This window comes from Aricia agestis, chromosome 4, assembly GCF_905147365.1.
Source record: "Aricia agestis chromosome 4, ilAriAges1.1, whole genome shotgun sequence".
Lineage (NCBI taxonomy): Eukaryota > Metazoa > Arthropoda > Insecta > Lepidoptera > Lycaenidae > Aricia > Aricia agestis.
The window spans coordinates 7,590,887-7,604,380 of record NC_056409.1 but is presented as its reverse complement, the minus strand read 5'-3'; the positions used below and the strand labels follow the sequence as shown (position 1 = coordinate 7,604,380).

The window sequence follows — 13,494 nt, the reverse complement described above, 5'->3', positions numbered from 1 at the left end:
GTTGACTAGTTCGCCAAGACCAAAAACCTAACCATGTTAAATCAACTAACTATAAATGGGACAGTTAAGCTTGCTTTACCCTCTCCAACAAACACCAGCTGTTCTTAGTATTCTGTAGCAGGACGAGCGGCGTGAGGACAGCGGCGTAGAGCGCAGCCGCGCGGTCCAGCGGATCCGCCGCGTCGGAGAGGTGGTCCAACGTCGCGCGGTAATTCGCCAGAAAAGCCGCGTTTGAGTTATCACGGTCTAAGCTGTGAATACAATTATTTAATATTAGGTTGGAAAATGAGAGAGATTTTAATTTTTTGCGAAACATATTGCCAGATCCTATATTTCTGTTAACATAATATAGGCGCACTTAGCAGGTATGAATGTCAACTACAAAAGCATGAAATATGTTTCTAGTAAAATATAAGTACAATAGTTTTAATGTACCTCACACTTTCATACCAGTATTTTAATTGAAAGCATTCGGTGGCCTAATAGCTGGGATCAGCCCGCGGCGCTGTGTCAATATCGCAAAAAGTATACAAAAGCCGAAAACACCTGACCCGCTCTGTTTACCCCTCCCCCCCTCGTCTCCACTATATCCAGGTCACCTGATATTTGACACATCCACCCTAGATACACGGTTGAAGATGCACGTCATCAGCTTTAACCGGATTGTTAAAGAAGGAATATGTTCATAATTCCTTGTTTTGGATGTCATAAAATATATTCAAGTTTTTGACTTCTTGATGGTAAGTAATAGTTGTCCGTTAGCCCGGTGAATTGTTACGTTCCTCATTTATGTCGAATACCATCATCGTTTCAGTCAGGTTTTCTGAGAGCTTGTGTTATTGATCCGGACTTGATTCGTGTCAAAGCAAGGTTCTCATAACACCTTATAATTTTTTTTATTCGCAGAAGAAACGCTTTATGCGTGCCCCGAATTGGGGATGTGCCCCAGATAACTGAAGCACCCCGGGGGTATGTGGGACTGGCCACCAGCCGAACCACTAAAACCACCTACGGTTTGCCATCAGCCTGAATGGAGATCTAAAAACAGTTTATGCCTGAGGTATAAATAAGTAGCATTTTCAAGCTGTATGAATTCACAAGATGATTTTTTACTTTAAAAGATCAACACGTCATAGACGCAGGTATTATCTAGGATTTCATATCATCGCCGCAACAAAAATTTCAACGGAGCTCAAAAATAAAAGCGAGTGTCATATAAAAAACATTATCACTTGCCCCGATTTTGAGTGAGCAGTGAGCAGTAACATTGTGTCGTAATGAAACACAAACACTGGACATTGAGTACAACGCTACGGCAAACAACACTAATTTCCTAGTGACGTACCAACTTGTACTATGACGTCGACGGTCGATGTTCTTCCAAATAGTGCATTATGTTATGAAAGTGTTTTAGCCATTAATTCACGTATTGAATTAGAAATATTGTAATAAAAACTAATAGAAAAACTACTTTACAGTAATTTGTAAGATGAAATAAAAATTATTATAAAGCAGATTAGAGACAAGGTACTAATCATCGATACATCCTAAAAAACCCTATATAGATAAACCCATTTATACCAACGAGTTACTACTAGCATAAATGGCATAAAATTAACCGATGAATGCTTAAACCGACTAAACCCGGCACATTCATTATCATTATTAGACAATAATTAATTGATAAACACGTCTATCGGTTTCGGAACAATATACACGACTGACCAGTAATCCCCAAAGTGGTCCAGGTGGGCCCCCAGGGTTCCACACGAGACTCATCGGGCCTGACAAAAATGAGAACGAGATGACGAAAGGTCCATGAAAATTTATTTAGTTTGCAGTGAAAAACTAAAATGATGGCTTGATTTTTCTTATCAGAAAGCATAGGAAGATAATTTGTTCAGAAGCAAAGCGACTGTAACTTAAAATAATAGCAAGTTTCATGTAGGTATTAGTTTTGTAGGAATGGGGTGCTCCAAGGGGTCCACCGTAGCCACCTAAATTATGAAAGTGGTCCACGAATCAAATGAGTTTGGAAACCTCTGTTATACACAATATACACCACAAATTAAACACACTGTGTGCATTGGCCCAAGAACATAACATTTGTTCACATGTTTGGCTTTAGTTAATATTGTTATGCATTACATACACAGTAATGAGTTCTGTTCAGTGAACATTGAAAATCATATCTGTGAAATATAATTGACGAGCAATGAATTACCTCATTTCAAGTTATTTCACCTTATTAATATTAACTAAGCTATGTATGTTTTCTTGCACAAATAAAGGTTTTTTTTCTTTCTTTCTGTTAGCTTAGTCACAAAGTTACTGCCTTATTTACGTCATTTAAACCTCTTTATACTCACTATGGTAGTACATGGAGGAATTGCTTCACAATATCTGTGTTGCTAGGACGAATACTCAAGCAGGCCTCATCCCTATTTTCATTTCTGTCGGAATTTTCCAACTCACAGAGAACAGGACTAAATACCACCTACGGTGAAGATTTATAAATAAATTAGTATTTTCAGACCTATTAAAACAGACCTAGAAGAGGCAAGCGTTATTTCGGCATTTACTGAACATTCTCGGAGAAGCACGCCCCTATATTAATTATTATGTTATCTATACACGAGAACCATTCATTTTACTTTTTAAAATTAGTATTTGGGTGAATTTCAACAAATGACCATTTTTTAATCATATCGGTGAACTTTTTTATTTATACACATTTTATATACTTTTCAGGTTGTATGTATTCTTTAGGATACAAAATGTTCCCAAAAATATCATTAACGTATCGTTTAGGACTAAGGAGAAAATTCAGTTTGAATTCTGGTTTCCACCGATATGATAAACCGGCACCGATTTTTATTTCTGTGCACCGATATGATAAGCTTAACCACCGAAATGACATACTATTCCAGCGATATGATAATATTATATTTATAATATTATATTTATGTATTTATTTTGATCAAGAATAGAGTACATAAAATTAAAATATTTTTAAAATGTTTTACAATATTTGAGTGGATTTCAACAACTTGCATTTTTATACAATTTTGGTGGAAATTTTTGTTTCCACCAAAATTGAAGATTAGGTGTTTACGGGTAACTGGTACAACAACCACCACCTAGACGAGTTAGCTTATGACAGAATGAAGTGGATAGCGTATTTTTAATGCTTCAAGAATCAATGGTATTTTGTAAAAATAATGTTTTACACACCCTCTTACCCACCGAAATTTGACGACTGGTATTTGCGAGAAAAATAATCATTAAAAGAAACTACGTGCACTAAAGTTACATCACATTAACTTAACTATAAACAAACCAAAACTCTACCGATATTCAGAATAACAACATGATATTATTGCCACAAGTAGGAAAATTTAAGTACAACAAAATTGCATAAAATCAGGGGTTTTGTGATAAAACGGTTTTCTTTCATTTCTGGCTGGAAACTGGTACGACCCAGCCCACAGCCACCTCCTAAACGGGTTAGCGTGTGGTTGAATGAAGCAAATGGCGTATTTTTAATGCTTAAGGGATCAATGGTATTTTTTAGTAACAACGTTTCGTAAATCCCACCAAAATAAAATTGATATAATATTATGAAGAGTCAACTATACAGTGTGTAACAAAAACTAGTGATAATACTTAAGGGTGTGTACATGTTCCTTGTAGAGAGTTTACTGTGAAAGCAGCAGCTCTGAAAGACGAACATTTTTTTCACTTTTGTATGGGCAAGGGCCCGAGCGTCACGAGTTTCCCCATACAAAAGTGAAAAAAAAATTTGGTCTTTCAGCGCTGCTACTTTCACAGTGAACTCTCTACAAGGAACACGTACACACCCTAAAGTATTATCACTTGTTTTTGTTACACCCTGTATAAAATGACTACATGAAAATAAAAATCTAATCCAGTATCAAGTTTTCTGTTAATCGGTCTCTAGACCGATTATTGAGTAAAATAGTTCGGCGACAAGCCACTAAAATTGGAAATCGCCTATTTATGTTTATTTTCTTGGAAAATAATAATTATTTTTAAAAAATTAATATAGGCCCAAATTATAAGCGTTATGTTTTACTTTTAAAATCAAAAATGAAAACGATATCTTGAAAAAATAAGATAGTTTTCAGTCTTACCGCGCAAAAAAGCGGTTTGACAAATCCAGTTATTTGATGTAGGGATATAGAATAAATTTTTTTTCAAATTTATCATCGTTGTCTTTATTAAAATGAACTAGATGTGAAAAGAAAAATAAAGTAAAAACTTTAAATGACCCATACATCCTTACATCCATTCGTTTTTACTATCATGCGCATTTGTAATTTCTTTGTATACTTAACGAAATGCCACTAGATCAACCGATATGATAAAACAATTCACCGATATGGTAAAATTATCAACCGATATGATAAAGCAATCCACCGATGTGACAAAACTGTGCGTTGGTCATGATTCCAAACACCGATATTAGATTTAAGACACCGATTCGTTTTTTCTTATAATTTCGGTGTAAATTATCATATCGGTGGTTAAAATGACCACCGATTACACCGATATGAGAGCAGCGACGTGAGAAAAAACGCACTTTTTAGGAAATTATAAAAAATGTATTACATCTAAGATAAATTTGGTTACAGATAATGAAGCTACATCCATTAGAACCAAACAACAATTTTAAAACTATTAATTACATTAAAAAAATTCAATCACCGATATTATAAAATAATTGCCCGAGAGCATTTTAATGGCATACTTATATTGTTGGCACGAATATGCAGCGGTTTGATGCAAATCTGTCTTGACTGCGTGGAAGCACACACTAAGGAGTAAATTAAAATTGGGGTGGTGAGACTGTCCGACTCGTGGATGAAAAGTAATGCTCAAATTTCTTTTATCCAGCGATATGAGGAAAATTCTCAGGACAAGTACATTTGTGCCTCTAAGTAACTATAATCGTTAATTATATAATAAAATATGGTAAGTATATAATAATAGATTAACTAATATTCTACGAAATAATATAAGTTATACCCTTAAATTATTCATATTTTCTAGTATGTAAGCGTTTTTGTTTGTAAAAAAAGTAGAGGGACAGCACCGATTTGATAAAAATAGATCTTTAACGGCGGTTCCCAATATTTGATCTATCTCTGGTTTGACCCTACTAGAGATAGGAATAGCTCACATTAGACATAAAAATGTCAATTGTGAGCTATTCCTATCTCTAGTAGGGCAAAACCAGAGATAGATCAAATATTGGGAACGGCCGTAAGTTATTTATTTCTACCTTTGTAATAGTCCTAGGCATATTATATTTTTGCCACAATCCTATAGCTACCCATTGAATAGTAAAACAAATAATTTACAACAATACTCCCTTTTTTTAATAGTAATTTCAACGAAGACAAAAAAAAAGCCGTTTGGGAAATTCACCCATTTGTGTTATCGCAGAGCACTTAAGCCCAACTAAAACCATGCCAGGTTTTATCAAAATCCGTTATAAGTAGGTATTGAGTAAAAGAGAACATCCAATGAAAATATTTTAGTGTGCGTAGCTTGCTTCGGTACTTGCTACGGCAGTGCTACGCGTTCACCGTAGGAAGCGTAGCAAGCTACGAAGATCAGATTTTATTTTTTGTTTGTAAAATATAAGTTTGACAATTAATTATAATTTTTAATAAGCTTACCAAAATGACTATAAAATACATTGCCTCCAAAGTTATTGAGTCCATTTTAATTTTTAATATTTAAATATTTATTGTGAGAAATATCTTCATAATAATTAATAACAAATAATGCGATAATGCATAAGAAAAAAATTCTAAAAGTGACATTGTTGCTTAAAGTGAAAATTCGGTCAAAATTCTCTTTTTTTTAATAATGAGTAGAAGCACAGAAGTACAATAATATAATATTCTAGCATTAGGGTTCCGTACCCAAAGGGTAGAACCCTAATGCTAGAATATTATATTCTTCTTCGATGTCTGTCCGTCTACAGACGGACAGGTCCGTCTGTCCGTCTGTCTCCGGCTGTAACTCAAGAACAACTATAGCTAGAATTCTGAAATTTTCACAGATTGTGTATATTTGTTGCCGCTATAACAACAAATACTAAAAACAAATAAAATTAATATGGGGCTCACATACAACAAACGTGATTTTTTGGCCTTTTTTGCTCTATATCAATAATGGCAACAGGTAGGTACTTGATTTTTTCTCAAAGTCCTTAATTATATGTGTACTTTAATATTTTATAATAATATTAAAATAATATTGAAAATCAAGGGGGGCTCCCATACAAAAAACACAATTTTTGGCCTAATTTTCCTCTATAATGGTACGGAACTCTAGGTGTGCGAGTCCGACTCGCACTTGGCCAATTATTCTACGACTGCTGTATGTATTTTCCAAGTATTTTCATTGCAAAACCTATTTTTGGTAAGGAAATAATTAATTAGCCTTTTAATAAAACAATTTATTAACACAAAATTTGTTTAAAAAACAATAATAACAAAAAAACTATGAGGAATCACAAAAAATGGCAACGATATTATGTTGCTGCCGCAGCGCATAAGGGTTTCATATCTTACGGGCATGGGGGGAAATGTCATTGTGACCTCTTCAGGACTCACTGCTGTGGTGCTCGGAGTGACCTAAGAAAAAAAAATATATTGTCCAGGGATTCTCAAACTGTATGCGAGTACCCTGGGAAAGTAGCAAGGGGCGCCGCAAGTTTTCTATGGTCATACGAAACAAAAAGTAATACATTTTAAAACATTTTTTTTACTATTACAATGAAAACTGTAGATATTTTTAACTTCTTTCATGTACTTCTTTTTCAAATAAGAGGTACAGCAGGCGCCCTAATAAGATACAAAATACATAATATTATCTTATACTTATATAAAATTCTCGTGTCACAACTCACAATGTTAGTTACCGTACTCCTCCGAAACGGCTTTACTGATTTTTACCAAATTTTATATGCGTATTCACTATTCAGTAGGTCTGAGACTCGGCTACTGGCTCCTTTTTATAATAAGTGCATTTGTTGAATAAATAATAGTAAATTATTACAACTCGAGACTGACGGCGACCATTGTTTGTGCGACGGGATAGCGATGGACGTTGCCATGGCGGATTACTTTTTTAGTCTCTTCAATAAAATTCAATATGGGCGAAATACTTTATATGGCAAAACAACGTTTACCGGGACAGCTAGTAATTTATAATGGTGCGTTTTCCTTAAGTATACGAACCTCGCGTGTTGTATGAGTTGGTTTGTTTCTTTTTCGGAGAAGCTGAAAATATAAATCAGTCATGAATTTAATTATTACTTCTTATCACCTTTTAGATTCTAGAAGCTTATGGGCTAGAAGGAGGGGTTTATGAGTTTGAGTCTATGTATATTTTATGTGTCCACATTTTCGCATATTTCTCAAGATAAATAACTATTTCTAAAGTTTATCGCAACTGAGCTTAAGATGTACCATTTTAATAGTAACACAAATTTTTGGGAGGCTCACAGCACCTACATCAAAGTATCAAAAAACTAGACTACTTTACTTGCCGATTTCCTAGACTGATGCATGATATTGAGTGCGGCGAAGTGTTGTACGAAATTATCAACGACTAAGCGCGCCTTGCCCATCACTACATACATGGTGCGCAGATGTTCTACCACATCGGAAGGCTCCACAGTCTTCAGGAACTGACTCACCTGGCAACAGACTTGTAATTGTAACGTTAAAAGTTCAGAAATAGAACGGGTCACGCAGATCTCCCCCATAGATTTCTTCTTTCCTACATTAAATGCGGACTACAGCGAGAGGTGCTAAACTAAAACACTAATGATTGTTTTTAACAAAAGATTGCGTCAATTTTTTTAAATACCAAGACACTGCCATGGTCAATGGCACAGAAATAAATCAAGTTTTATTTCTGTGGTTAATGGTAACTGGTAAAGCCTTAGGTTTTTGTAAAATCAGTCCAGCAAACAGACGACAGATATTATGTTTTTGTACTTAACCTTATGGATTGAACACCATCCATTCTTCTCGACATTGTCAGGGTCGGTGACAGCTATCCACACCAGCGCCATGACCCTCGGGAAGGTGGTGTGGGGCTCCGTCCTCAGCACCTCTGGAGTCTTCACCAACGACACCAAGTCGGGTTCCGACTCGTAGGAGGACACTTCCACCAGTATCTTAGAGTTGACGAGCGTTCGGACTAACTGTTTAACCACGACGTTGTCATTGTCTAGTTTCCTTTAAAAATTGTTTTATTTAACAAAATATGAATAATTTTCTGTGAAATTTATCTTACAAGTTAGTAAAGGACTTTTTGTTAGGGACTTTTACATTGTTAAAACGAAATGTGCTTAACCTAAGAACTTGTATGTATCTAGTACAGGTTTTTGACAGAAGTTTATATTTTCAATAGCGCCGTTGATTACTTATTTAAATGCTTAACGTTAGCTAATCAAAAACGATAAAAGAATATATTATAATTTTCAATCAAAAAATCTAAGAAATCAGACATAAGTAACTCTGCTACTATATCAACTAACCTCAGCATCTCCAACATATACCGTCCGACCTTTCTCGGAGACGGTGCAGCATACTCGTGACACCTGGTCAGCGGAGCCTCCTCCACCATAGCTCCCTGACGCTCGTCCTCCGCCGCCAGCCAGTCCAGGGTCAAAGAGGATCTATACGCCGCCAGCCCAGAGAGAGTGGTACGTGTCACGTTGAAATGGAATATTGCGCTACACTGAAAGGAAAAATGCAGTGAGTAGACTTGAAAATTGGGGACAGCAATAAAAAACAATTAAAAACACAACATTTTAACCCCATCAACTACCAATCTCAAGCGGCACCCGGGTGCCGCATAACAATTGAGAAGCTATTGTGTCTGCGATTCCCACGATCGAGGTATTAACTTCAAAATATCTTGACCATAGACTTAATATAGCATTATAGGTTTATGATCTTGACAATGTTATAAGGTGATCGCACATTCATCAGCACCGCATTTTAGATTTCGTTTCGTTCGGTGCGGTGCGTACTGCGCGTGAATGACAAAATATTATAATACTAATTCGGCCTCTCCAAGTTGGCCTAGGTAAGGATAGATATACCAATACACGATAATATGTAGCACTTCCGTATAAAATGATTGGCTATGATCGACGTCAAATTTGCATGTTATAGAAAGCTTAAGATCATGGCAGCAATCATGGCTAGTATCAGGGTCCGATGTTTAGCCGCTCCGGGCAAAGATCATTTTAATTACCGCCCTTTTCATACAGAAAACCATTTAAGTCATGGGCTACACTCTGGGCAAGTGCCCCGTAGATCGCGCCCTGGCTATCATGGACCCAACGTGGAGAGGGGCATTCAAATAAAGTGACTTTACTTGTCGTAACTTTAAATTTGTTTATCTCTCCAAAGAAGTCCATTTGACCGATAACGTAATTCAAACAATTAAAAATCAATTACAAAATTCGCGAAGTTATCCGAAATTTCGTTAGTCGTTTGAAGTCCATCAAAATTATTGGCCTCCCTAAACTTTGCCTATTACTCGGCCTTTGTGAAGATAATTTTCTTAATAAACAAAGAATGCATTGCCAACATGGAGCGCTCCACGAGAATTATAACTGAACAAACTTTTTCAATTTGCCCTTCTTTAAGAAAACTGTAATGACTGTATAAACGAATTTGCGCGATATTTTAAACAATTTCAAAGGAGCAATACGCGACTCGGCGGAAGTGGCTTTCACAGACTTCGTATTAAAAGGAGTAATTATTATTCTCATAACAAGTAACCTGTTTAACCGAGATTAAAGCCTTGTTTAAATAAATAATTCATTGCAACCAGAAAAATATGATCGAACATTAGGCACTTCGAGACGTTTTCAATACTTTGTACAGTATAATAAACTCATACAATATAAAGTGAATAGCTATGCAGCTAGTTGCTGGCAACTAATCGTCTCATATTATTAAAATCTAGATCCTGTCTACTCTACTCAGGCAAGATTTCATGCTAGTCTATTATTTTTTCAACCTACCGCCATTTCATAACGTGTCCTAGGCGTAAAATATACCTAGGGCTAGGTTAAAATCACACGAGATAACTAACCCTAGCAAAATAACTATTATCTTATCATTAGAGACGTGCCTCGCCGTGTTTATCATGTTCGCTGGCAGACATTTTCATAAACAAGTGTGCCTTGCATAAAGTTAATTTAAATAAATTACCTCTAGCTCCTCCTATTATAAAACGCAATTTACATCTTATCTTATAATTAGGACGGCATATATGACCTATTTTACCGACTGTGCTATGCAAGAGACGGCTTTTTGTTCCTAGGACGTAATGGGTAGGTAATCTTTATCCGTTCGTGTAAAACTTTTAATTTTCCAAAGTTTCCTTTTATTTCCGCATGACCAAGACGACAATTTAAAATATTTCGCGAGTGGAAAATTTATTCAGCGCGGAGTTTTACAAAATTATACCTGATGTTATTCATCGCGCCGAGTAAAATACTGCCGGCTCGAAATACTTTATTACACACATAAATTTCGCCCCTACGTCTTATTTTTGCCGCGCCTCTTTGAATTTTAATTAAACTGGCAACACATGCCAGCCATCCATCTGCTGCAAGACAATATTACGCTTGTTTATCAAAGCCTAGTAGGGCGATAAACTTTTTTCGGTATAGATTGTCCCGGAGGTAAAGTGCCTTTTAGTCTGCCAGACGCTGTAGGTTGAAAAAGCCAAAGACAAATAAGATTTTCATTAACAAGTTACAAGAGGCAGTTTATTATCGCCCTCGAATTTCGGTTCAGCTCTTCTAACCAACTTACTAATTAGGTAGCTATTATAGAACGCTAAACCGTTATTTACAGCTCATCGCACTCTGACATCCACGTGTTGCCTGAATCTGCCACACGCCGCGCCACTAGAGATATCCAAGAGGCCTATACAGTTTCGTGAAAACAACCATTAAAATTTCACGCGGTATAAATTACATAAAGAATTTTGGGTTATATCGAATCTTAAAAAAAATTACATGGGACAGAAGAGAGATTAAATATATTTTTTTAATGAAATAAGGTGGCAAACGAGCAAACGGGTCACCTGATGGAAAGCAACTACCGTCGCCCATGGACACTCGCAACATCAGAAGAGCTGCATGATGATGCAGAGGGAATTATACGCTCTCTTCTTGAAGGTTTGCAAAGTTACGCGAGAAACGCACGGTGGAAGACTGCCACTCATCAAGGTGATGAGGATGGTATATTTTTCGCGTGGAACGATGGCGAAAAGATGCAGGTGGTATGATTCCGAACAATTGCTCAGAGCTCTCCCCGTGATACAACTGATAGAGGATGCAGATTGAAGCTACATCTCAGCGTTATTCCAAGGGGTCCAAGCTGTTTGAAACACTATGGCAGTCAACAATTCGAGTGGCCCTTTGTTGGATACGATCCAGAGGCTGGAGCAGTTGATATTTTGGCGCCCCTGCCCAGAGATGAGAACAATATTCCATATGAGGCCGAACCTGCGCCTTGTAGAGTTGTAGGCGATGGTCCGGAGTGAAGTACTGTCTGGCTCTATTCAGAACACCAAGCTTCTTCGAGGCTAACTTGGCCTTACCCTCTAGAGTCTAGATGATATCGAAACTGGACTTCGCTTGATATGTTAACGCCAAGTACTTATATTTCAATGCTATGGGAGATGGTCAAAGATGTGCCCTCAAAACGAGGATATAATACGACCATTGGTGACTTTTTAGTGGTGAATGCGCAGACTTGTGTCTTGGCGGGGTTGAATTGGACTAAGTTACGTCTACCCCATTCAGAGACTTTCTCCAATGAATTCTCTATTTTAGAAGTTTGAGAGTGATTCCCATTTAAAGGGTGGGAATTTATGGGCATGCATGATGCATCACACCTCTTAAACATCACTGTGTATTTCTTGAGTAAAGAGTGGGTAATTGTGGTGGGTAAAAAACATTACCCTCCTTCCTACTGAAGTAGGACTTGTTTCATTTTACGCTATGATTTATGAATGCGACTGTTATCCAACTGTTATCTAATTAAATATTAATATTATACATGTCAATAACAATACATACCTCCATTACGAATATTAAGACTATAAAGCGTATTAGCATTGTAATTTAAAATGAAAATTTGCTAACATTATAACAGAGAATGTAACCAAAAATGCATAGCAAAATAATCAGTAAGTACCTATATGATTTTTCTCTATGAAAATAAATTGCGTTCTACGTTGGTTCTACGGATATGTTTACAACATAGAGCATAGAGCTTTACATAGAGTTTGACAAGAGTTTTGAAGTATATAATATCTTCTTCTTCATACAAGAAATAACAATAAGAATATACACAGATGATACACAGCGTCGTAACGGGGATTCTACTTTTTGCCCATAAAGTTAATATACCTAATAGCGGAATATATTAACTTTGTTTTTGCCACACGTGTCGGGGCTTGATTTGCCCCAAGAATCGTCTTGTTAATGCACTTGTCTGTCAGATTTTTTGTGAAAGACAAGACGTGTAAATAATAAATTCTGGTTCTAGCATCATCAGTCTTGATCAACACGCATTGCCGACAAATTCTTCCAAATACGTGTCAGTCTGTGTAGATCTTTGCATTGAGCTTCATTTAAAAATGCAAGAGGGAAAAAGAACGTCGCACAGAGTTGAGCGAGACCGCACCGACACTACGCGACGCGACATTTAACGCTATTTAAAGAACTAACGTTTGACACGTCACGTCGTGTCGCGTACGATATTTTTCACTCTTGCATTCATAGACAAATATAATTTGCATTTTTAAATGAAATCAGCCGTTAGTTTCTGTGTATACAGAGGACATAGCCTAAAGTAGCAGCTCTGGATTTATAAATAGGCCGTATAGGCCGCGGTCTAAGGGAGCGGCAAATTTCGTACATGGGGCAGCAGAAAAAAAGTGGCGTACACTCAAAAAATATAAAGCCGACACTGTAAACTTGGTATTGATTGACAGAGACTAAGATTCACTCGGCGTAACTGGGCGGGAGCGGTCATTGACTCCCTGTCAAAAACTTGTAATCTATTACATATAAATAAAATTGGAGTGTCTGTTTGTAATATTAAAATAACCGTTTTTTACTACATACATATGAATATTTAGAGGTTACTTGCACTAAAATAACAATTTTTAGAATTTTTGTCTGTCTGTATGTCTGTCTGTTTGTTCCGGCTAATCTCCGAAATGGCTGGACCGATTTTGACGGGACTTTTATTGGCAGATAGCAGATAAGGAGTAACTTAGGCTACTTTTTAACCGACTTCCAAAAAGGAGGAGGATATTTTTTTTTACCTATGTATTTTACATTTGGTTGACGCGGACGAAGTCGCGGGTAACAGCTAGTTTTCTACATAAACCGCGATTGAC

The 13,494-nt window shown here is 36.5% G+C and overlaps 1 protein-coding gene across 1 annotated transcript; it reads right to left on the bottom strand.

Moving 5' to 3' along the window:
- Positions 1-170: 170 nt before the first annotated feature.
- On the bottom strand, positions 171-12,230 carry LOC121726625. Its single transcript, XM_042114058.1, has 6 exons — positions 12,164-12,230; positions 8,588-8,790; positions 8,048-8,285; positions 7,589-7,738; positions 7,278-7,319; positions 171-251 (listed from the first exon to the last, which is right to left on the bottom strand). Exons 1-6 carry the CDS (start codon positions 12,200-12,202, stop codon positions 240-242), a joined length of 684 nt encoding a protein of 227 aa, XP_041969992.1. The 5' UTR covers positions 12,203-12,230; the 3' UTR covers positions 171-239.
- Positions 12,231-13,494: the final 1,264 nt, after the last annotated feature.

Excerpts from the sequence above, each read along its gene's own strand:
- LOC121726625 (XM_042114058.1), bottom strand. The coding sequence starts at position 12,202 with ATGCTAATACGCTTTATAGTCTTAATATTCGTAATGGAG. Across the intron at positions 8,791-12,163 it reads TCTTAATATTCGTAATGGAG|TGTAGCGCAATATTCCATTT; the intron begins GTATGTATTGTT and ends TTTTCCTTTCAG. Across the intron at positions 7,739-8,047 it reads GATGGTGTTCAATCCATAAG|GTGAGTCAGTTCCTGAAGAC; the intron begins GTTAAGTACAAA and ends GTCTGTTGCCAG.